At 42.1% G+C, this 24,104-nt stretch overlaps 1 protein-coding gene across 1 annotated transcript in view; it reads right to left on the reverse strand.

Moving 5' to 3' along the window:
* Nucleotides 1-1,649: 1,649 nt before the first annotated feature.
* The window catches only part of PRKDC (protein kinase, DNA-activated, catalytic subunit), a 104,434-nt gene continuing 81,979 nt past the window's right edge, over nucleotides 1,650-24,104 (reverse strand). The window contains 22 exon segments of the mRNA XM_042869484.1: nucleotides 1,650-2,814; nucleotides 3,799-3,935; nucleotides 4,529-4,717; nucleotides 5,186-5,387; nucleotides 5,473-5,544; nucleotides 6,813-6,902; nucleotides 8,891-8,983; nucleotides 9,279-9,499; nucleotides 9,765-9,832; nucleotides 10,377-10,581; nucleotides 11,981-12,124; nucleotides 12,779-12,866; nucleotides 13,987-14,198; nucleotides 15,384-15,544; nucleotides 16,072-16,252; nucleotides 17,529-17,719; nucleotides 17,802-17,976; nucleotides 19,214-19,403; nucleotides 21,229-21,343; nucleotides 22,008-22,116; nucleotides 22,387-22,611; nucleotides 23,104-23,292. Coding sequence (XP_042725418.1) covers nucleotides 2,610-2,814; nucleotides 3,799-3,935; nucleotides 4,529-4,717; nucleotides 5,186-5,387; nucleotides 5,473-5,544; nucleotides 6,813-6,902; nucleotides 8,891-8,983; nucleotides 9,279-9,499; nucleotides 9,765-9,832; nucleotides 10,377-10,581; nucleotides 11,981-12,124; nucleotides 12,779-12,866; nucleotides 13,987-14,198; nucleotides 15,384-15,544; nucleotides 16,072-16,252; nucleotides 17,529-17,719; nucleotides 17,802-17,976; nucleotides 19,214-19,403; nucleotides 21,229-21,343; nucleotides 22,008-22,116; nucleotides 22,387-22,611; nucleotides 23,104-23,292 — 3,462 coding nt within the window. The 3' untranslated portion in view covers nucleotides 1,650-2,609.

Raw genomic sequence — 24,104 nt, forward strand, 5'->3', positions numbered from 1 at the left:
CTGCCCCAGTGACAGAGCAGCCTCCAGGGGAATCCTGGTTCGTGGGCTGGGAAAGGCAGCTGTAGAGCAGGGTGATGGGATGAATTGAAATAGGAAATACCTGAGCATGACATGCAGCATGCCTAAATTTCTTTGTCATTAAGAAATGAAACTGGAGGCTGGAGCTGGTTTTCCTCTACATTGAGCAGTCAGATGACATTTAATTAGAGGGAAATTATAAGATTGACAGGGGTGTCAGCAGTGAGCTTAAAGGGAGCACTACTCTGTACACTAACAGAAGCCTACTGAGAGTATAAGCTAATGTGCTGCGTCGCTTTTCAGACACAACTGATGTGCTTCCAGCTACAGCCCACATCTGCCTGTTTAATCGAGGAAGGAAATGCCCTTCTGCACTTGTGGACAGCTGCTAGGTTGTGCTGTGCATCACAAGACCTATAGCACTCTCTGCCTTTGAGCCCTGCATCGTTTCGCTCTTTTCTGGAACCAGAACAAAACCGCGCTGTGAAGCACAGTGCCCGGCTGCCTGAGGTTTTCCTTACATCAGTGCTTTCCTTGCTCCTTCATAGATGAGCTTCAGTCTTCCCTTTAACTTCTGTATTTTATTTAAAGCATTCAGAAATGAGGACTGTGGCTGACAACTGCTATTTACATATGTTGGAGGTTAGTTTCAGGCTCGTATAGCTGCAGAGAAAGCCTGCTCATTTACTGCTCATTAGGGTAATTGCACTGGCTTTGCATGGGAAGTGCTTATGAGAAGGCAGCGGTTTTATGCAGACTTTGTTCCACAACTGCTTCGTGAGGCTGACAAACACATTGCTAATAGGACTGAGGTAGCTGGGGCTTCAAATTACAACACTTAGTTTAGGGCCGGAACCAATTTTATAACTACCTTGATGGTTTTTATAACTGCTGTAGGCATCTCCCAGAGGCTGTCAAGGCCCGTGGTGTCAGGGCTACTTGCACCACATTCCTGCTTAGGTCCAGCCCAGGAGGAGACCTGCCAAGCAGAGACATCCAGTGCTGCTGCAGGTATCAAAAGTCACAGCGAGAAGAGCCTCGTTAAATTGTAAAGCTAAACTTTGTCCTCTATGGTACAGGTCAAAGTACCTTGTATATATCAGAGGTATGTGCCAAAAGTGCCATTTAACACCTCCTGCAGGCAGCCACTTCATCACTAAATATCTCCTCACCTTTTCATGTTGCTTTTTATTGGGCTTTAACTTTCTTACATTTGTAGACTGACAACTTTAGACCCGAGCGTCAGTCACAGTGCCACCTGCTTTATAGCTGCCCGTGAGAACACACACACACAGACTGCAGTGCACACTTGTGGAAAAAAACCTGCCCTCTAACCTCTACCTGCACCTACAGCTAATTTCTGATGTTTTCAGCTAAGTGCCCTCAACTAACTTAAAAAGTGGGCAGTGCATCTGAAGACTTATTTTTCATTTTTGACTAAGTGAGGTCTTTTTTGTAATATGAAACAAGGTAACAAACAGCTGTTTCTGCACCACCGCCAGTTCCCTTCCCCAGCCATCAGGACTCTGCCTGCAGCCTCCCTCTACCCACCTCCCTTAGCCAGGCCAGGCCCTGCTCCCCGGTGTGCAGTGCACTGGGGTACAGAGGCAGGAAGGAATGCTCCAGAGCAGTGAAAGGGCAAAGACTCATTTTTATTACATCTTTTATGATAATTATTAAAAACATCAATGGAAGTTATCTTCTGCACTGAACTCTGGGTAACAAATAACCACAATGTTTTAAGAGAACTATCTTGCCCCCTCGTCACCTGTGCTGTACCTGCCACCAAGGTTACCGAGAGCAGCCAGCAAGAAGAGCCAAACCTCGCACAGTTCCTCAGCTTTGTCACACGCAAATACCAAAGTGCAACAGCTATTACTTCACTGCGCAGCAGTTCTCTGCTGTGCTGTCAGTGCCTCCTTTTGGCTTCGGCTTTCCAAAGTTAATTTGGCATTAATAAAAAAATGAGGACTGCAGACCTCTATAAAGTACAGAGGTCACAGGCCAAAATGTCTAAATGTTAAAAACCAAACTGCTGTAACAAACTGGTGCTATCACTGCTTTCTCATCACCCAGAAATGAAACAGCCATCCAGATACTTCAGGTGTTCTCTAGTATTAAAAGATATTTTCTGTTTAGTTATACTACGTGCTTTACAGTTTCTATTGACAGAAAAACTTTCCCATTTTAATTACAAATAATGTGTCTGCAGAATGGTTTCCAGCAAGATCTTTGGGAAGAAAAACAAAAACGAACAAAGCACGCACTTTCACTGAAAGGATGGCTGCAAACGTAGAGGGTGTGAATTCCTGCTCTGGTCTGCATGCCTGGAGTACCTTCCAGACTGCCCCTCAAGCTCTGAAGCCTCACCAGTTTTTCCCACACTGATGTTAACATGAGGCCAATACAGCTGTTTGGTTACAGAACCATGTAAACAAATCACTGTTTGAGTACAAGAACATTTCCTGCATTAGTCAAGTTAACTGACGATGATAAAAATGGCTTTTCGCTCCTTGGCCTTAAAATTCGGACTGGCTGCAGCTGTGTGTGAGGGTTCCTCCCCTCATCAGAGTGGACTTTCAAGAGCAGCCTCACATCCAAGGTTCCCATCCTTCCCACACCCTGCCGAGGACATTGGGGTCCGTCGCTTGGTCTATCAGGCACCGCACCTGGCTCTCCTCAGACAGTCCATCCTCTGGCTCTTTGGCTCTGATATTATGGTCAGTGCTGCCACGAGCAACAGCTGCAAAGTCATTGTAAAAAGGTGACTTCTCATAGCCCAGGTGCAGCTCATCACTAAAATTGAGAACACAAGAATAAGTTCTTAAAAGGAATAAATAACAGGTAGGGGTTTTTATTTTGGACACCATCACCATTCGCGCAACTTTATTTTTCAAGGTGAGGAGCTCAATAGCTACCTTTGACAGCACCTTGGCCAGTCAGAAGTTGGTGACTTTTAATGTCCTCCATTAGTGAATAATTACCATGTATATTTCAATTTGGTAAAAAATCTCTTAACTGAAAGGAGGACACAGCAGTTCCCATCCACAGTTATCTCCCCACTTGTTCCACTCATCTCTGCCTACAGGGAGTATTTTGTTGCCTTTTCCAGTACAGCTCTGACAGCAGGAGACTCCTGAGCACTTTTTAGAAATGTTAAGGTTTTAAAACAAGTTTGCTTTCATTACATTCTTTCTTTTTTGGAATAACCCAGAATGTCTTTTTAAAAGAGGATGGAAGGGATTAATTGTACTTTAACTGAGCCTGAAAGACATTCTAGTTTGAGCCAGACCTGACCAGACTGACAGAAATGACCTGAGAACGCTATCACATTCATATTTGATGTTTTTGGAAAGCAGTGTGCTTCCATGCCTCCTGTACAGCTGGATCAGGTTCTGCTTCAAACAACTACCTAGCAGAAGCACACTGGTTTTTAAATACTACCCCTAGTCTAAAAGCTGTGTAGATGAATACAAAGAACAGCAATCTGACAAGTGAGAAATTGAGCAAGCTTACAAGTGGGAATGTGTGCTGCCAGAACAGTAAAACTGCTCAGGAAGCCTGCGCTGGAGCAAGAGCACTCGGGGAGACGTTCTGGCTGGCAGTGTGTCAAGAGAGCTCGACGTGGAACCGAACGGCTCTGACAGAAGGGTGGGTGAAATTCTGCCCTGTCTGCCTCTCCTCTTTCCTAACTGCCATTCTGCTTGAAGGGAGCGAAGTCTGACCCAGGACTGTGCCAAAGCTCTTAGTGGAGAAGTTTGAAATAGGAGAGCATCTTACCAAGTGATTCGTGCAGGATTGGCACCCGTAAGTTTCCTTTTGACATAGCTGATTTTTTGCAAAGGGTACCAGTTTACTTCAGTGGTGTTTATCTCCTTAATCCACGTGCCTTTTTTCAGCTGCCTTTGTTCAAAGTTCTAAAGAGAAAACAGTTTTGCTCTATTTATCGTACATAAAAAGACCTTTAAGATGCCACATCTTATGTCTAAGTCATGGCAGCAGCTCCTCATTGCAGCTGCAGTAGAGGGCAAAACACTGAGATGGTATCTGGACTGCCTATGATTTACACTTTAATTTACAAGTGGACCTGAATACAACTTGTTTCAGATTCTTTTCCCTGTAATTATTAGATAAATACAGTGTTGTTGTATAAGTTCTGCACTGATTAGATGAATCAGTCCAAAAAGCTGAAAGTATTTATACTGCTGCCATAAGCAATGTGACATGATCAAAAGATACTGACATTTTTAGGGTTATTGTGCAGACAAAGATCAACATGCTGACGGCACAGACATGGACAACTCTTCTTTGTCCATCATCATCGTACTTATAGAATGCTGCCATTTTAGATGAAGTCCAATTTCTCTATAAGCTCAGTATAACAAAGAAAGAAAAGAAGCACTGAGTCAAAGCAGCAGGAAATGCCTCCTTATGGATCAGTACTGTTCTTACTTTTTTTTAAGTTTAAGAGTTCTTACGTGAAGAAAACTGAAAGAAAAAAGCCCCTCACCTTCCAGTCCAGGGAAGGCTCTTTTACAAACACATCCATTGTGCTGATGAGGAGATCGGGATCCGCACGGTATGCTCTCAGGGCATGCACCATCACACCGTAAATGAGGCCCCACTCCTTCACTGGCATCATCAGATTCACAAATTGGCGCGTCAGGCGGAAAGGCATCAGCTCCGGCACGGGCAGAAACTGACCGATGGGAAGGACAGCCAAAAGAAAGCACGAATTAGAAAACAAAAAGTAAGAAACCTTGTGACAGAAGGGTTACAAGCTTGTTGTTTCTTTTTTTCCTTCTTTTCGAGCCTTGAAACCTCCTTTGTCACTGAAGTGAAATGGTGCAGCTTAGTGGAACAGAGCCACACCGTGCCATCGCAGCTCTGCCTGTGAGCACCCAGTGGCAGTGGCTGAAAGCACACGGTAAAACAATACCACTGTATGGACTGTCTATTTCTTCACACCCTCTCCCCTTTACATGAAACTCTATAGCTCCCTGTTTCCCTGAGAGTGCCTGGAAACAGGTTTTATTCTATTAGCTAGAAATAAAGGTTATTTTGCATCACAACGGTGGCCAAATCGGAAGCCCCAGATTGAAGTACAGAGAACACGTTTGTAATTGCATGTGCAAAAGCTGTAACAAACAAGTTACACAACAAATACCTGCGTAGCTGAGCCAAACGCGTGCCCAAAGTCTATTCCCACCATGCCACCCGTGTCCTTGTTAATCATGAAGTTGGACAGGTGCCTGTCTCCAATTCCAAGTATCCAGTGACTGATGCACATCAGTGCGTGCGAGCTGGCAAAGTGGGACCGCAGAGCCAGGAAAGCTTCAGGAGATGTGCTCATCTTCACAAAGGCTCTCCTGGGCAGAACAGAAGTCACTTGTTGCATGCAGATAAGCCATCAGCTTCTGTTTCCCAACAAGCAGTCATTAAAGGCATACTCACCGCAGCAGATCTTCTGGAACACTGTTCTCCCTGCTCTTGAAGGCAGTAACTGTTTCTGTGCGGCTTGCATTTCTGCAAATTGACCAAAGAATGTCAGCCACCGAAATAACAGCCAGGGAATGTATGTGACTACATTTGGGTGTTTATTTCCATCAGTAAGCAATATAACAGCTCACACACAGAGCTTGCCCAAAATATTCTATCTGCTATTACAGAATCACAGAATTGTAGGGGTTGGAAGGGACCTCCAGAGATCAAAATTATTAAAATAAATCCTCATCCCTTTTTCCAAACAGTTATTTCTGAGATGAAAATTTCTGACTATGAAGCAGTGTGTAGCTCGGCCTGCTTTCCCCTACATTAGGTAGATGGGTTAAGATTTAATGGAGCAATACAGTCTTTCTGGTTGGATAACCTGTTCCATGCAGAGTAGCTAGTGCCTAAGTGGAACTTCTCAGCAATGCGCAATGGTCACATTTACACCAGAAAATAGTGCCCCAGAAGGGGAGACAAAGCAGCTGGTGCCGAGGACACTCATGCCACACATCTGGGGGAGGGAGGGTGACTGCTTTGGGCCAGCTCAGGTCCACTGCTACAAGCAGAGTGCTTGCAGGCAGCTGAAGGCACTGGGGCAGACATCCAGCTGAGTTTCATTGGAAAGCAGCAACACGCTGGCTTGCATCGCTGAGCTGTCCCTGAGTACATGAGGTAAGCGGCGGTAACCGGGAATGTACTCCAAAAGCACATTCCTGATCTGAATGAAAATGTTAATATAGACACACTCAGATAAACGAGTCAAAGCTCTCCCCAAAGAAGCAAGAAGCTTCTGTTTAAGCATCACCTGTTTAAGAAGGTTATGAGCTCATCAAAATGCTCCACTGGGAACCTTTCCTTCCCCAGCACAGTATGAGACTTGAGCAGGTGCTGAAGTTCCTTTGAGAGGATGCTCACATCACATATTCTGAACTTATTAGTGAATCATAGTGGCATTCTCTCTGCCCAACTTCAGCAGGTGCTCTGGCTCTCAGGCAGCCTACCTGAGACCATAATCAGGAATAAGATACCCAGAAAAGACAGCTGAAGAAGAACATCTGCTTCTAGACACTGTCCTAAAGAGGTGAGCAAACTTGTGGAAGCATTCCTGTACTCTACTAGCATTTTATTAGCACTAAAGTCCTCCTGCAGAACGTCTCATGTTAGACAAAGCAGTCTAACACACGAGCAAAAAATAGGTCTAGGCAGCATACTATAAAAGTAGATTACTTTTTCCTGGCTGTCCTACAATTGTGTGTATGTGTGCATGGTCTGTATACTTTACATGCAGTTGTCCTAAAACTTACTTGTACATAGCAGAGTATCGAGATAAGCCTTGTGCCTTCCCACCCATTTTGGACAGCCAGTCATTATAGGCAGCACGAGGTCCTTTTCGGCTGTGGACATAGGAAGGAAAAAAAGAAAAAATGATAAGGTTGATTTCTCTGCATTATCTTACCAATTCTGTACCTGAATATCTGCAGATTGAGAGTGTACTGCTACAAGCCAGGGGATATAGCATGGGAGCTGTAACCTGTATTAATTCTATCCTTGCTATGAAAATGATGCATATGCAGTCAGTGCACGTGTTGATCCATCCATCTCCTTCCCCACAGGTTCTGAATGCATTTCAGTCATATTTAATGGAAGATTAGGCATTAATGTCTCAAAGACATCGATTTCCAACAGGTGCCCTAAAAATCAGAAGCTGCCTTGAGAAGAAAGACCTAAAATAACCTCTCCAGGGAAGAAAAAATGTTTTTACCATAATGTCTTATCCACCTGAGAGGCATTATGCTGCCTGCCCCATAACACTGTTTTTTGTCCATCCAAGCAGATAAGGAGTGCAGAAGGCAGTCTGTTATCTTTTCAGCATGTATAGGAGGGAAGGAAAGGGAACTTGGAGGACTTAAGTATTAATCCAGACTTCATTAGTTACACTACCTACAACTGTTTTTTCCCCTCTCATCTTATCTGCATACATTATTATGCTAGCCATTAAACTGCTGTAGAACTGGTCTGTTCTACGGAAACAGCAACTGAGTTGAACAGCCATCTGTTCTCCCTCCAGAACAATAAGGTTGAACTAGATGAGCTCAGTAGTCTTTTCCAACCATCAGCCCATCAACATCATGCCCACTAAACCTGCTAGCCATATTCCGAGGTATAGAGATCCTTTTCATTTAAGAAATATTTGTCATTTATAGACTGAGTAGCCCATCACTTTGGACAAAAGACTTGAAAACTTCAGGCATTTATTCACCCTCGCTCCAACTGAAATACTGCCTGTAAGAATTTCAGAGTCCTCCTTTAGGAGTGCTGCTGTTCATCCACAGCTCAGTGCAAGTGTCCTAACTGATTCAGCTGAAGAGTTTCAAGTCCATACACAATAACAAAACTCTGTGTGTGATAAATCATCAACTGTTTTTTAGAAAGATACGGATGATCTACATTTAGAGTATTAGAAACCTCCCCTCATGAGAAGCTTCCAAGCAAGTCCTCCTCCTCTTTCAGTAACTGAAGTGGGATCAACATTAACGCTGTTGCTCACTGAAACAAACTAGATACCAGTGATGAGAGAACTGTAGTAATTCCTAAACGCTCAGTCAAAAATCAACTATAGAAACAAAGGCTCTTTGCAGTCCAACCTGCACACTGGAACTTCCTCCAGTAAGAAGGAGAACTAGTAAAAATAACTGATGACAACTCTTGGACATGCCCAAACAGAGAGCATGCACTAAGGAAAGAAGTCAGTAAATGAAATCACGTTTCTAAATTCCAGGACAGAAATTGAATATATAGAAACTTCCAGGCTGACATGCTAAAATCAACCCATTTTACAAATATTCATCCCTTGATTACAAGCAGGAGACATAAAGCTCACTTATTCACATCCAGCCTTTGCACACAGCCAGAGACAATGTTCTTTCACAGCTGTGTTTTGCATATCTGCCAATTTCCTCCATCCTGGACTCACTGCTGAATGCAGCCTCTGAACAGGTCTGTCTCTGCTCCCCCATCTCCTCTCCTCCCCTTGCTGACCGACGTCCATTTCCTGCCTGATCAAATCAGGAGATCAAAATCCTTCGCTTGTAAAAAATCAATCTGCTGATAAGGAAATGGTGATGATAACGACGTCACACACGATTATAAGCCTCTTGTTTAAACAAGCTGGGTGGAGGATATTCCAGGTACAGCGGTACTCATTAAACAAACAGTTGCTAATTACTAATTTGGGTCAGGAAGTACAGAGTGCCTCCTTGCTTATAGGTACTTTTTTTTCTTTGCTTTAAATAAAGGAAACAAGAGGCCACAAGATGGTCAGTATCACAATGAATCCATTAGCAGGAATCCCTTTAGAAGAGACAGCAAAGCCAAACATCACCTGTTATAGTTGGTGTATTCCTCTTCAGTCATGCTGTTCCTCAGGAATTCTTTCAAAGTACAGGTATTTTCCAGCCACTTGATGAGTCCCAGCCTGGAACAAAAGTAATCAGATACATGAACAAGTAGCTTAGAGTCAGAACAACACAGAATTGGAAGCAATGCATTCTAGTGTCTGCTAAAAGATCGAAGAAAGCTGCCAATTTAAATATACTCTGAGATACAGTTTCCAGACAAAGCAGTTTCAAAAGGAAAAAAATAAATACAAAAGCAAGCCAAGACCCAAAACACTCCTGAAGCAGAATCTGGCACACAAAGACCGTACTTTCCAACACTGCAACAACAGATGTTATTATAAGAATTTCTGCCCCTTCAAGATAAAATCCTACCTTGTGGTCATGGGGATGACCTGGTAAGTTTTCAACTGCATATTCCTTTGGCTGCAGGCAGCGTCTCGGGAAAGGACGATGTTCATTACATCAAACAGCTGCTCAACGCGTTGGTCTTGTCGCAGGTCTTCTCCACCTTTGACAAGAAAAGGATGCTCCTGCTCATCGCTGCCTCGGATTGTTATGCGCTTGGGTTTCCTCAAGGATTCCAATACCATTATCTTGGAAGACAGGAAAAAACAAGTATTTGTGACACAAGATTTGGTCTGACAGAATCGCTACTGAAATTAAGCCTCTCTGGCGTTCCCAGATGGCACAATGAAGTTGCTCAATTACTACTCAAAGACCGAAGAAAGTTCTGCAAAACAGCATTTAAGTGCTCCAAGATGTGTACACAGCAACCACCTTTCTATTGTCAAATTCTCCAGACCAAATATGGCCACAGGTGCACAACACCAGAACTGGAACTCAAGCTCACCAACATACCCGTTCATCAAACCCAGAGATCTTCACATGGTACTCTGGCAGAGGTTTTCCCTTTCCATCGTACTGACCTGTGGGGGGGGTGGGGGTGAGGAAAGGAAAAATTGACACAGTTTGCTTTTCAATAGTATCAGCAGTATTTTTTAAAGTGTGTTTAATAATAGAAAAAAACTCTTCTAAATATTTTGTTCAATTGACAAAATTATATCTTTCAAGAAAATATATGAAAATACATAAAAACCCATTTGCATTACACATTTTTATCTTCAAATTACCAGTAGCCTTCCCTTCTTTAGCAGTTAGATTTTCAAATCTTAATATTTTGAGAGGAAACATCCTTGCTGAGTTTGAATTAAGCATATATTAGATCTAACTCTCAGATTTTCCTGGAATCATGCCTTTAAAAGAATGCTTCAGGTTAGAGATGTGATTTTGGATAGTTGTTTTTTTTTTAAATCGGAAGAACAGATTTAAGAGATTGAGTAACAGTTATTTCAGAATACCTCTGTGTAAGGCGAGAACGAAGGGCCACACAGCCAACATAAGCAGCAGAGTCAGAAGCAGCAGCTTTCTTGGATGAGACATGTCCAACATCACCACTGAAAGGGAACTTACCAGGGACCTCCAGCTCATTCCTCAAGAACTCAGCTCTGAATTCACTCATCCATGGTGAACACTCTTTCAGGTTTGCAGGTTCTTTATGGGTTTTGTTCATTTTTGTGAGAAGAGATGTTGTGATCTCATTAAAATCACTGGCCTTCATATTCAACAGCTTTGAACCGCCTTTTCCAAAATGACTGTCAAAATCCTTCCCAAAAGCCTGAGGTTCATTCACAGACATGAATCCCATTAGGACAGTGCTTGGAACTCCCCAGGAACACTACAACAGTACCTTCCCATCCAGACACACAGTTTCATCTGTCCTCCTGAAACATTTCCATCTTTCTCCTGCTCCAGATCTTTTCCTCCATCAATTTCTATCCTGTCAGAACCCTTACAATGCCTGTTTCATAGACCCCCACCAGCTGCTAGCAACAGAAATACTGACAGTTCCCAACCCCGATGATACCAGAGCTCCACAGAATTGGACCACAAACCTTTTGCTATGACTAAACCAGAAGCCTATCCCTCTTTCCCTCTTCCAGCTACAGCTGGATTTTGGGTCAGCATATCAATAATGCTGCTTGTTACACTTAGAGAATCACAGAATATCCAGAGTTGGAAGAGGCCCAGAAGATCATTAGGTCCAACTCCTACCTAGTCCAAGAGACTACTGAACTGACCCAGAACATTTTCACTCTCAGCAGGATCTGGGACAGTACCTCCCATTCCCTCTTGTTTTCAAAGCACACCTTAAGCTACAAGACCTGTGGTCTTATCTCCTGGTTCCCAAAATACAATTACTCACACATTCCCTCAACAAGCCATTCATAGATGTGATTTCTTAACTGTGGCAGTTTAATCAAGGACTTCTGATGCCAATAGTGGAGTTCTTCCAGATGAGAAAAGCATAAGGGTCAAAAACAGGACAAAGGCCAGTTGTCCTGTTCATTGCAGGAGTTGGACAAGATGATCTTTAAAGATCCCTTCCAAATCTAAGGATTCTATGGTTCTGTGAAGTTGTGGGTCTGATAAGGCTGCTATGTGAGTGGATAGATCAATAGTTTGTCTTCTTAACAACAACTTACACTCATTAAGCTTTCCTGCTGGCTCTTGACTCTTCACAGCTGATGTTTCCACAGAACTATCACAAATCAAGAGCTTGCTCTTGAGTTGCAATAATCAAATCAGCTCAGATCCAAACAATTTACATGCAAATTAGACTTGGGTTTGTGCTTTTTTCTTCTTCACTCATCACTTTTTTTTTTTTTTTTTTTTTTTTTCTTCTTTACACCAACTCTCACTATTCTAGATCTCAATTCATTTTGCAAAATCCTTTCTGTAATTCCAGATCTCTGCTCATGATCACAGAGAATCCCTGGCTGAGGACCTGGGGCAGGCAGCGGGACCACAAAGCCTGTGGGGCGGTCATGAGGGAAAGCTGAGCTATTCCAGCTCCATAGCTCCCAACAATGAAATCCTGAAGTCCTAAACTCCATCTCTTGCTTCACCTAGTCCTGCTGCACATGTGGAAGCTGTGATCTGGCTCCTCTCCTTTGACTTGCTAGAGCCTTTTACAGAAGCACACAGTGCCAGTGCTATTCAGTCACCATGCGTACCTGAACAAACTGTTTCCTCAGCCATCCAAGGCCAGGAGTCTTCACATCTCCCAAATTCTTGTACATTCCTTCATACATTTCCTTAAGTTTACTTTTATTTCTCTGAGTTTTTACAAGTTCATTTCTGACATCCTCAACCCAGTCCTGAAAGCAGAAGGAATCAGATGAGTGCTGACAAAAACTCGTTGGTAATTGGTTCAGACTGCACTTGGGTTACTGCATGTACTAATCAATTAACATGTCTTTTGAACGTCAGATAAGCAAACAAAAGTCTGTGCAAACATTCTCCTCTCCTTCTGTTTCTTGAGAAAAATGTCTCTACTTTCTAACATAACGATGTTTACTACCACAGTGTCTGGTACAAATTAAGAAAGCCCCCATAGGGCCAGCAGTCAGATCAAACACTAAACGAGAGAGTTCTTGACACAGCAGGTTCACAATGCAGGCAGGGGCATTCAGCAGTGAGCAGGAAAAGGGCACAAGGGCCCCAGCAGACCGAAACTGTAATGCCCATAAACACCAACTCTTAAAACATAACAGTTTGGGAACAATGAAGCAGGACTGACTGTGGGGCAGCACAAAGACCCCAGAAAGAGAAAGCTGAGGAGGATGACTGCAAAGCAGTCAGCTGGCAGAAGGAATGGGGAGCAGCATGAGGAAAAGCTTACAGTGCACCCTAACATCAGTGCCAGTCTTATGGGGAGAACCACTTCCTGCAGCTGTAGCATCTCCACCCTGCACTTTCTTTCCTAAGCACAGTGTGGAGAAAGAAGGGGGGAAAGCAGTAATACACTTTACCTTAAAAAGCATTACAGGATTAGAGAGCTGTTCCAGGGAGTGAATAAAATCTTGAACTACTCCTCCTCTGTCCAACTTGTTCTTGATGCTTTAAAAGAAAGAACTGCATCACAACTCAGCAGAAACTACCATCACCTAGCCTGCCAATAAGCCATGATACACAGCAGCTGCTACATCCACTAATTGAGTAATGCTATTTGGGGGGAGGAGCGGGCACAAATGAGGACAACTCAATTCTCCTGGGCTGTATAAGTGTTAATTATTGGCTGTCCTCACTGTGCTGCTCCTAATTTCTTGGTAATTAAGTGCCCTGCTATAAAAAACTGCCACTTGGTGGGGTAGTGGTTAGCACTCTTACAACAGAAACTGGCATTTAACAAGACCTGTCAGGACAGTTGTTCAAGGACAATAAAGTTTGTGAAGCACAAGCCTTTCCCTTCTAGTTTTACACTAAGATTTTCAGCAAATACATCAGAAATTTGAGAAAATGCAATGGAACACCTAAAATTGTTGTAGCAGTTCTACAGCACTGTGTGACACAAGCTGACTTTTGCCTGGGGATTAATTTAGGTTTTACTGCATGGCAAGGTGGGGAAGGTAGGGCTTGAAGGCTCGTACTGTGCACTGAGCAAGTGGAGAAGAAACCAATGGAAAGCTGCTGTTTCCCAGAAGATAATGTTCACCCATTTCACTGTCAATCTCTGAAATCTGGTGGGAGCCTTTATTCTATTCAAACATCCCTGCTCTATCTCCTGGTGTTAGAAAGACTCAAAGTGTCCAAGCCAGCTCTGTCTCCATCCCTGATGGGTTTTGGCTGTCACTGCTGTGAAATCTACTGCAGCAGGAATATAATCATGCACCAGGTTTCCCTTCAGCCTCAGCAGAGCAGGAAAAGGAAGAAGAAACTTTCAACTAACACAGAGCTCCCAGGAAAAAGGAGTTCCTTCTCCGCAATCTTCCGACTTCCACAGTCTGGGGACTCCATGTACTCAATACTGCTGTAAGCAATCAGGCTGCCTACCTGAGCGTGTCTAATGCTGAGTGAGTTCATGCACTGATTTTCCCTATGCCTTTGAATCAAAGCACAGTTTGTGTGGGACTGCCCCCTAATGCCTCTCTCATGCTTCCTGAAGAAAACTGTTTCTTTAAAACAAACCCATCCACACCTGCATCCAAAATACACAAAGAACTGCTGATCACAGATTCACCTTGCTACGAACTCCTTGTTCTTACAGCCTGCTGCGGTATCTTTGAAGCAGAAACTCTCACTGCTGATCATGAACGGGTAGATGATTGCCTGCGGGTAGGTATCTGCGATCTCTTCAACAGTGTGCTGCACAGCCACTGCTTCATCCTTGTCAAGGAGTGCCATCATCTGGCTAATCCAACCGATGAACTGCCAGCAGGGAACTGAAGAAAGCTGCAAAACAGACACTGCTTTCAATGCTGGTCATCCTTATGGCTACCAAACAGAGCAAACAACCAAAATTGCTCCGTGTCCCAGCTTGACAGACAAACGCAAAAGTAAAACAGAGAACATCAACTACCTTCACAAAACATCTCCCACTGAAGCAGAGCTTCATTACAACTACTGCTACTACTACATAGGTGTCCCATTGCAAAGGCTCATATCAATTTTGAAATGAACACTACATTCTCTTTGCTTGTGATGACAACAGGATGGACTCTGACTCCTCTTCCCACCTCATCGCTTCCTACCTTTCTAATGGAGTTTAAGTTTAACAAATTGCCAGCATTGACTGCACAGAAAGAAAGGTGAGGACAAAAACACCCAAAGAACTTCTCTTGTGGGTGAGGTTTATTGGCTGGGGCAGGAATCAGGTTCTGGTTTACCACCAGAGTTCCACTGTAGCCACACCATGTCCACTTCAGCCACGTTTGCTATGTTTTTGGTCTCTTGAGGTAAGTATGCCATATTTCTGCCACTCTCACACCTTAAGTTTTCCCTCTGACAGGGCAGAGGAAGCACTCTGAGCACCAGCATGATGAAACAGGCTTGAAAACACAGGCAAGCCAAGACAGGAGCGGGCGCGAGCCAAAGAGAGCTCAGCTTATCTGTGCCATGACACAGAAGGGAAGGCACATGACATCCTGGCATCCAGCTGCAATAAAGGAACAGGAAATGGAAGGGAGGAAGTGGGAAATACAAATGACATGAAGCTGCAGTAAAGCTCTGCAATGAAACAGGACAGAGAGAGATGGGAGAAGTGGAAAACAAGTGGAGAAGCTGGTGGTTTCCTGCACGTAGGGGGAAAGCCTACAGACACAACTCTCTTAATGCAGTCCAGTTTTATCAGCCCATGCAGATGGTTCAGGAAAAAAAAAAAAAAATTCACTTTTCCAGCAGCTTTCAAACTAATATTTGGAATCAGTACAATGACAAAAATTCAACTTTAAAAAGCTTGTGACCATATTAATTACACTCAACAAGCCAGAGAAGAACAAGGAACAAAGATAAAATTTATCTGGTTCACTTGCAGCAAAATTCACCAGCATAACCTCTCTGTCCATCCAACTCCCACGTCCCACATTTTAAATTCCATTTACAGCAACACTGGCTGCCAGGAGAATGGAAGCAACTCACCTCTCGTGTCACCAGACCCAGTGTCTCTGCTGGATATCTTTCAATTATTTGTAGCAGTCGAGGAAACCTCAGCCTGGCTTCTCTGGAGTTCAGTTTCAAAGCTTTTATCATTTTCTCCACCACAATAGCTGGGAATAGCTGCAGATCTGCAGTGTTAATTTCTGCCAAGAGATATTAAGCAAAAGTTATCAGAAACACCATCTCTTGCTTCATGGCTTTGATCATCTGGAACATTCTTCTCCACTATTCAGCATTTTTTCTTCCGGTGCATTTTGTATTTTTACTTTGTTCTCCTTCTCATCTGTTTGAGCTGTGCAAACCACCAACTTGAGGATGGTAAGGATTAACTTCATGGGAAAGCTGCATCACCTCTGGTAACCAGCCTACTTTAAGTACAGAACTGGTGGTGTGGTCTGAGAAGGAACAAGGGAACCATCTGCTGGATATGATATATATCTCACCAGAGAGAGATTACAAGTGGTTCACTAGCACCAAAGCTAGCAGTTGCAGTGGGGAAAAAAGAACAAACAATAGGACTACCAATACTGTTGGACTGGAGGACAAAGTGTTCCATTTAAACCCAAGCTGCATTGCTCAGGGAGATCTCCTCCTGGGTATCACGAAAGCTCACAAACGAGCCAAAGAGAGATAAATGCATCTCACGTGCTCAGGGGAAACCCCAACTCACCAAGTGAGCCTTCTTCTTCCTTGCGCAGATGCTGGTCACAGAAACCAACCAAAGTCATATATGCATCAATAACTCCCTTCACGTCAACGTGTTCCATGGAGAGGGACTGCACTTCTTCTTCAGACTTCCTTGCAGCGCTGCTGAAACACTGAAAAGCTCTCTTGTTCAGACCTGCTAATATCTGAAATTTAACCATAAGGGAAAAAAATATATAAATATGTATATATCACATTGATCATACTTTTCTAACACAGCTCATGTAATGAAGGATTTTGCAAGATTCTTTACAAATGAGTGTTTTAAATCAAATGCACACATCCTCATGCTGCTGGCAAGCTTAACCACCTCAGGCACTGCAGCTATTAAATGATATATAAAAAGGGTGGAGAAAAAGTAAGAACAACTGAAAAATGCCATCTCTGAAATTAAGCAGCTTGCTCTTCAGGTGGAGAGAGGGACACTGCCAGGGTCAGAGTACTGCTTCATGTTAATATGAAATAAGGCTACACTCTTCAGTCTCATCTTTAGTAGAAATATCTGATATCCCAATCTGATTCATCTGACACAAAAGAAAGCTTTTACACTCATCCTTCAGGTTTCCTCACAAAGAATGCTTTTAATAATTACCTAGCAAATGAAGTTTAAACTTCTGCTTGAGCTTCTACAAACGTGAGAAATGAGAATTTAACTGAAAGGAACCTTGTTTTTATCCACTTTTCTTCAACTACCATTAAAGCCACAAACGAAGAGTTGATTTTTGCTGTTTTATACTGATATGGTTCATATCTAAGACTCCGTATGGTGGCTTTAGGAATTAACAGAAATAAGTCAGCCACAGTACTTTAAATTCTTACTTAGCACAATTTGGCAGACCAAAGGACAGACCAATACGACTTGAGATGCAGCGCAGTCCACCACTGTGATCTTCAAATGTGCACTTCTCTAAGAGACGCAAAGATGGCATATGTTCTGCTTCAAAATGAAAACCCTCTTCCCTTTATCACTAGAACTATTCAAATAAAGTAAGCATAACAGTATTGTTATCAGTATTATAAAGATCTCTTTATGAGATAAGATAGTCTGACAGCAAAAAGCAGCTCAGAAATGCCAAGAGGAAATAGAAGTATTCTTTTGAGTTTTGTGTTCTCAACTTTCTCTTACCATTGTCACGTGGGTGCACTCAGTATGTCTTTCTCTTCCAAACAAAATACAGGAATGGAGAAATGCAAGAATGTTCTCCCACCCAATTGAAATGGCTGCAGTGATGCAGAACATCAAGAGAGCAAAAACCAGCCAGAACAGCAGCCACAGACAGCCCTCACCTCCACAGCTGCTTTTCCTGCAGATATCAGTGCTAATAGCAGGGTTTGATATTCTCTATATCGATCCATATCCTTCCCTGCACAGGAACACTACACTGAAATACCAAAAATCTTCCCCCTCTGCCCTCCTTTTACCTTTGCAGGACTCTCAGAACTTTCTCCCGACAGTTCCAATATTTTCCCAGCTTTTTGTTCCTCTATTTGCTCAAAGCATTTTGGATCCTGACTAAGAGTGTTGGCCATGATGTGGTACGTAGTACCCAGCAGAAGATTCTGGTTTCGGAAGGCCATTATGTTCTCGTTAAGGTAGTCTGACTTGGTATCTTCTGTTGGAGTTCAAAAACAAAGTCAGCAATTTGACAACAAAGCAGCTTTGTATAATAAACAAAGCAAAGCAAAGCGTGTTACCGAGTAGGGAGATGGTTTTTAACACAGAAAGCACTCGTTCAGGACAACTCTGGCTCTGGCTGCAGCTATGCATGAAGCGGCAGTAGGCACAGTTCCACCTCACCAGCCAGTCCTCCCTTGTTCTGGCCTCTCTGCGCAGGTCCTTCAGAAGCTTCTTGGCAACGGAGAAGCTGTTCTGTATTCAGAGTAAGACAGATTTTTCAAGTAACATGTCTGAAAAGAAAATCTTTCTGTAATCGGATTAAGAGATGGGAGGATTTCATTAAAATAAGCAAAGCTATGGTAAGATGTGGTTGATGCCCCATCCCTGGAGACTTCCAAGGCAAGGCTGAATTAAGTCCCTGGGCAACTTGATCTAGCTGTGGAGTTCCTGTTCATTAGATTAGATGGCCCTCAGAAGTCCCCTCCAACTCTAAAGATTCCATGACTCTGTGAAGAGAGGGCAGCTGCTTGATTGGTGTCATACTGAAAACACAGATTTGTGCTAATGGAGAAATTTGAAAAGGAAAAAAGCACAGAGGTTGGGAAAAACTGAGAAAATTAAAATAATTTTATCTGCATAATGAAATAGATATTAACTGTTCTGCAGCACAAACACATATGGATAGTGTAACTCAGTTTATAATCAAGCACATTGCTTACGTATTATGCCTGTGACTAGATGAAACATTTCTATAGTAACACTAAATGATACCTTATTGTTGTATTTTTTTCCTTCAGGAATGAACAGCCTGCAGAGCACTGCTGTTATATTTGTCCATTTACAGTGCTTAAAATCAACCCTGACACTGACTGTAGATTTTTGCAGGATCTCCGAAGAACAGGGAGACTTGGACTTCAATATTTCTGGTCTTGTCTCAAGCTTGAAATACCAAAGTAATTGTAGAAGTCAGATCCAAAACAAAATTTCTAAGTCAGTCAGCTTTAGCTTTTTATATAAATGCTAGCCCCAATATCTAATCACAATATTAATGAAAACCACGATGAAAATAAATCCCTGAATGTTTTACCATTCTTGACTGAAGTGAATGATATTGAGTCAATCTGAATTTAGTTTGTGTTCTTGTATAGAAGAGATTGTTTGTAAATAAGAGAGCATATTGTTTGGCAACAAGCATCCTATCCATTAATGACTAAGATACTTTATCTGCACTTCAGCGTTAGAAACCATCTGTGGATCAAAGGGGCCTTCAGGCACATTTCCAGTAATGATATATTATCATCAAGTTTTTAATTAACTTTTCTCTGTTTTCTCTCTCTGAAGAGCTGAATTTCTTGAGCTTTCAAAATGACCTGGACAACAGGATCAAGCAGAGACAAGCTCTGCCCTTGCAAAAATGCACACTAGTAGACTTAAGATGTTTTCAGTTTGTATTTTCTCACAAAATTGGAAGCTAGCAGACAGTAGGCACCTGTTTCCTGGCGCTTTCTATCATCTTCAGTTTCATGTTAAATTTGCAGCTTCTAATCATTGAGTGAATGTCTTCATCCTGTTGATCTACTTCCATTTGGTCTCCAACACCACTTTCTTCATCCACCTCCATACTATCATTGGCCTGATCACAGAGAAATTTCTCTTGCAGCTTATCAAGAAAGAAGCACCTGCACAACGACAAGAGCACAAATCACTCTGGCACCCAGGCAAGGGAATATATGTCCCAAAGCGTTGAACTTTGACAGCAAGAGAAAAAAAGCTAAGAAGAAATGGCAAATTATAGTAATTTCACATTTAGTAAAGGATAAACGTACTCTGCAAGGAGTCTCAACGTAACAACCAGGGACAGGTTGACCCTGAGAGCATTCCAGGATCTTTAATCAATGAGATTAAGTAGCAGAAAACATTCCTAATAGAGTGGGATCTTCTGTTGGTTTGTTCTTTTAAGCATAGCTACAACCACCTCCAAGTTCACCTAGCCATAGCTTCAGTTCCAAACTGACAGAAGTGTGCCAGGCTGTGTTTCATGCAAAGCAGGAATTCAGTATATACAATACTGAGGCATGTAAACAAGGCACTTTAAAATCTACATTGCAGAAGAAAAAAAAAAGGTAGTGACTGTACTCAGATTCTTAAAACAGAATTGCGTGAACCAGTGCTAACTCCTTTTTATTCTACAATTAATCCAATCTAATTCAATAGCATCTCTCATCATGTAGGCTGTTACTCAGTGCAGGAAAAAAATTACAGAATCACAAGGGTTGGAAAAGACCTCCAAGATAATCCAGTTCAATCATCCAGCTACCACTACCGTTTCCCCACTAACTCGTGTCTCCTAATACCACATCTCCACGTTTCTCGATCACCTCCAGGGACAGTGACTGACTCCCCCACCTCCCTGGGCAGCCTGTGCCACTGACCACTCTTCCAGAGAAGGAATGTTTCCTAATATCCAACCTGAACCTCCTCTGGAGCAACTTGAGGCCATTCTTGTCCAATCACTACTTCAGTCAGGAGCAGGCCTTGGCATTGAATAAAGGCACATCTTTTCTAACTAATTTGTGGCAAATTATTTCTAACAGCATATAGAACTGTTTAAGACACTGACAACCATGCAAATCAAATGTTTTGAGACTTTGTAAAGCAGAGCACTACTCCATGTATTCTTCTTCATATTTAACTAATATAAGCTCTTTCCATATCCATGCTTTCCTGAGCCCAAGAGACAGTAAATTAGTGCCCAGAGGGTATCAGAAGAGCTGTTAAATAAACTGTCTCCACAAAAAGTGAAAAACTAAATCTGCACAGGAAGGCTGGATTGGCATGGAGATGAATACCATGGAGAGAACAGAAAACGTTCAGATGTGAAAAAACATTCGTTTCTTTGGAGCTAATCCACAACAGCCTCTAGAGAAACTTTGTTCTTTCTAGCATCAGTTGTGCAGCAGATTACTGCCTTGGTCACTGCAGTGGTCATTAACCCTCCTATAAACATCAGAAGTATGCAGTGTGATAGGGCTGATCTTCTCTTGCACACTCCCCAACTTTAACACTGACCACAGAGTACGTAAGCATTTTTATCCATAACGTATGAGCCCTTTGGGTGGTGATATATTGAGTTAAATACAGCTAACCTACTCAACTACATGCGGGTGTGTTCGAGAGCTGCTGAAGTGGGACAGCTTGACTTCTTGTCAGCATTTTTGTACTGTGTATGTAGTTGCTGATGCAAAAAAATGCCTTAAGTAACACTTGTTTCCTTATCAAAACATTGTTTATTCTCCATCTGCTTCTGAAACTCCTTTTTTTTTTTTCCCATCATGAGTTAGTCTCACAAAAAGCAACCCATTATAAAGCTGTTAAGATCACTTAAAAGAAAAGGAATACACTGGATCGGTGGCACCCTCCTTGTAAACAAGCCGTGTTAGAAAAAGCATCTCTCAGAAGTCAACAGTCACACAGAATTTATGCTTACTGAAAATCTCATCTTACCGATTTGTAATGATATCATCCCAGATGTTCATGGGATCCATTTTAGCATCTGGATATCTGCTTGTCCAAGTTCTGAGAAGTCTCTTCAGGGACTTAGCCCGTGAAGTTAAGTTACCTAGAAATCAACATGGAATACTTTAAAAGCATCTAGATCCAAACAGCATGAAAAAGGCCCTAGACCCACACAAAATGTAATAATCAAACCCCAAAAGTGCAGTTGCGTTTTTGAATTTGCGTTAAATGCGTTATTTTGTGCTGATATTTTTGGTTATTGCTGCAGCACAGAAGATTCAACATGGACATCAAGGTCAGCTGTCACTGCAAATCACCAGCACTAGCTACCTTCAATATGGAAGTATGCTGGAATACAGTGGAACTGTTAATTTAATATATAATTATATTTATATGCATGAATTAATATTTCATGCCAACCACAGTAGCTATAAATGACATATTTCATCTATCTTTTACCCCTGCTAACTGCTTTGCTACCAGAAGTGACACCAACAAAAACGTTAGTTCATTACTTCCTCATTTAAAGAGATACTTTTATGACAACAGCTAGGCTAATAAAGCTTTGCAAAAGAACACCAAATTACCTTGAAGCCTATCTTACACAACTACAATAGTTCTCTGTCAAGAAGACAGTACGAAGTAATTCCAGACCCATGCTCCCTCAAACAGGAGCTCAGTCCTCTGGGCGTGGAGACAAATTACAAGTTCAGAAAATCAGAACTATTCAATACAATGGAAACAAAATAAACTTAATATATATTTACTTGTTTTGGTCATAAAATTGATGAAATCCTGTATTTCTGTCAAAGATTGTACAGACTGCAGTTTGCTCATTCGACTTTGGTATAACAAAGTATCAATACTGGAATAGCTCTGAAAGGCAAAGGACACAATAAAAGATCTCATATACAGAATTTACAACATGGTCTATTCAATGCTCTGCAAGCTATTCATCTTATGCTACTATAGAATATGCTCTACAATCAAATCTTTTGTGAATTATTTAATAGACTTATAACCTGACAACGGGTCTGCTTTAAGCAAGTATAGAAGCATATAATCTAGTAGCAGCAACAGCAACAAGTTTCACTGTTCCTTACGTTTATACAGAAAAATCACATCAAGAGCAGCAGCGATTTTTACCTGCATGAAGATCTGCATGCCGTTGCCAATGTAATATTTGGCTCTGTCAAAATCATCTTGCAGGATGTAAAGTAGACTAAGTTCTTGGCTGTAATGCATTTCTATCAGAGCTTTCTTCTGTTCTGTCTTCATTGCCTCATCAATGAAAGTCAGCAAAGTCTGGTCATTTTCCCCATTGAGCAGTAGCTTCAACTTACTGCGTATTATATAGGGCAGATATGTCTCCTGGAAGGTGAAAACGTAGGCTTTATTTCTAGGCAACGAATATTACATGATCAACTTTTTCTTATCTGTGGCGGATAAAATATATGATAATATTTTCAACTGTTTTCTTAAATTCCCTGAAGATGCATTTCAATTTGCAAACAGATCAAAGGCAGCCTTTTCTGATAGGCTCTGGAAGTACTCAGTAAATATTGTGAGTCTCTGTACCAGTGATCTGCTAACTCTCAAGATGTGCAAGAGAAGAAGTGACACAGGTAAGTGTCAGCAGCAGTGGCAGTTAAACCTGGCACTGTATGATCAGCCATAGATTCTAGGTCAAAATGAAACATTCTAAAAATAACAGAAGTAACTGCTTCTAATATTTACGTGTAAGGATCTCTGCTAACTTCCATAATTAAATTAACCCAAATTACACAACTGAATTCCAACCACAATCACATTACTGTATCCGTGCAGAGACAGTAATGCAGTATCAAAATAATTTGTAAACACCTGATAAAATGGATCATTCCATGTTTTGCTCAAGTCTGGAGGTTTACCACTGTCAATATTAACAGTAGCACAATACTCCAGAGACTTCCACTCTGTGAGGTGGTCATAGCATTCCAGAGATGCAAGTTCCCAGAAGTCTTTCTCTGCTTCAGTTGGGTCCCCATCTTCCCAGTCTTCTTTGGAAAGTGCCTAGGGAATCAATTTAAGGGAGAGGAAGGTTCACACAGTTTTAAATCATGTCAGCTTCTGATCAAGTCACAAATAACTTCAGAATAGTTGATCATCTCTCATAAAAACATTTATCCATTTGCCAGAATGTGGCAGCAATATTAAACGCAGAAAATTGAAGCTAGTCAGGATTGAAATAATATTTATATAAAAATTAATTTCAGATAGCCATCTTCAGTAAACCCGCATTTCTGAAAAGTCTTTAAAAGAATAATAAGAGTTCCTTCTTTATTTGTACCCACAATTGAGATCTGCTATGAACACAGGCAGTTTGCTCTCACAAAGGTAGCATGCCCATGGAGTTCTACTTGTCTGCTTAGGCAAGAATCACAGAATGGCCTGGGTTGGAAGGGACCTTAAGGATCATCAAACTCCAACCCCCCCCCAGCACAGGCAGGGCCACCAACCTCCCCATGTAATACCAGACCAGGCTGCCCAGGGCCACATCCAATCTGGCCTTGAACACCTCCAGGGACGGGGCATCCACAGCCTCTCTGGGCAGCCTGTTCCAGCACCTTACCACTCTCTCTGTGAAGAACTTCCCCCTGACATCCAACCTAATCCTTCCCTTGTTAAACTTAAAACCATTTCCTCTTGTCCTGCTGCTACCTACCCTTTCGAAGAGTTGACTCCCCTCCTGTTTATAAGCTCCCTTTAAGTACTGGAAGGCTGCAATGAGGTAAGGACAGATATGAAGCTTTGTAACAACGAGTTAAAGAGCAGCATGCTTTCTGCTCCGTTGTGACTGCTTGTGGCATCTGTTCCCACATCAT

Source organism: Lagopus leucura, unplaced genomic scaffold, assembly GCF_019238085.1.
Source record: "Lagopus leucura isolate 7727_CA_CO unplaced genomic scaffold, USGS_WTPT01 Super-Scaffold_100002, whole genome shotgun sequence".
NCBI lineage: Eukaryota > Metazoa > Chordata > Aves > Galliformes > Phasianidae > Lagopus > Lagopus leucura.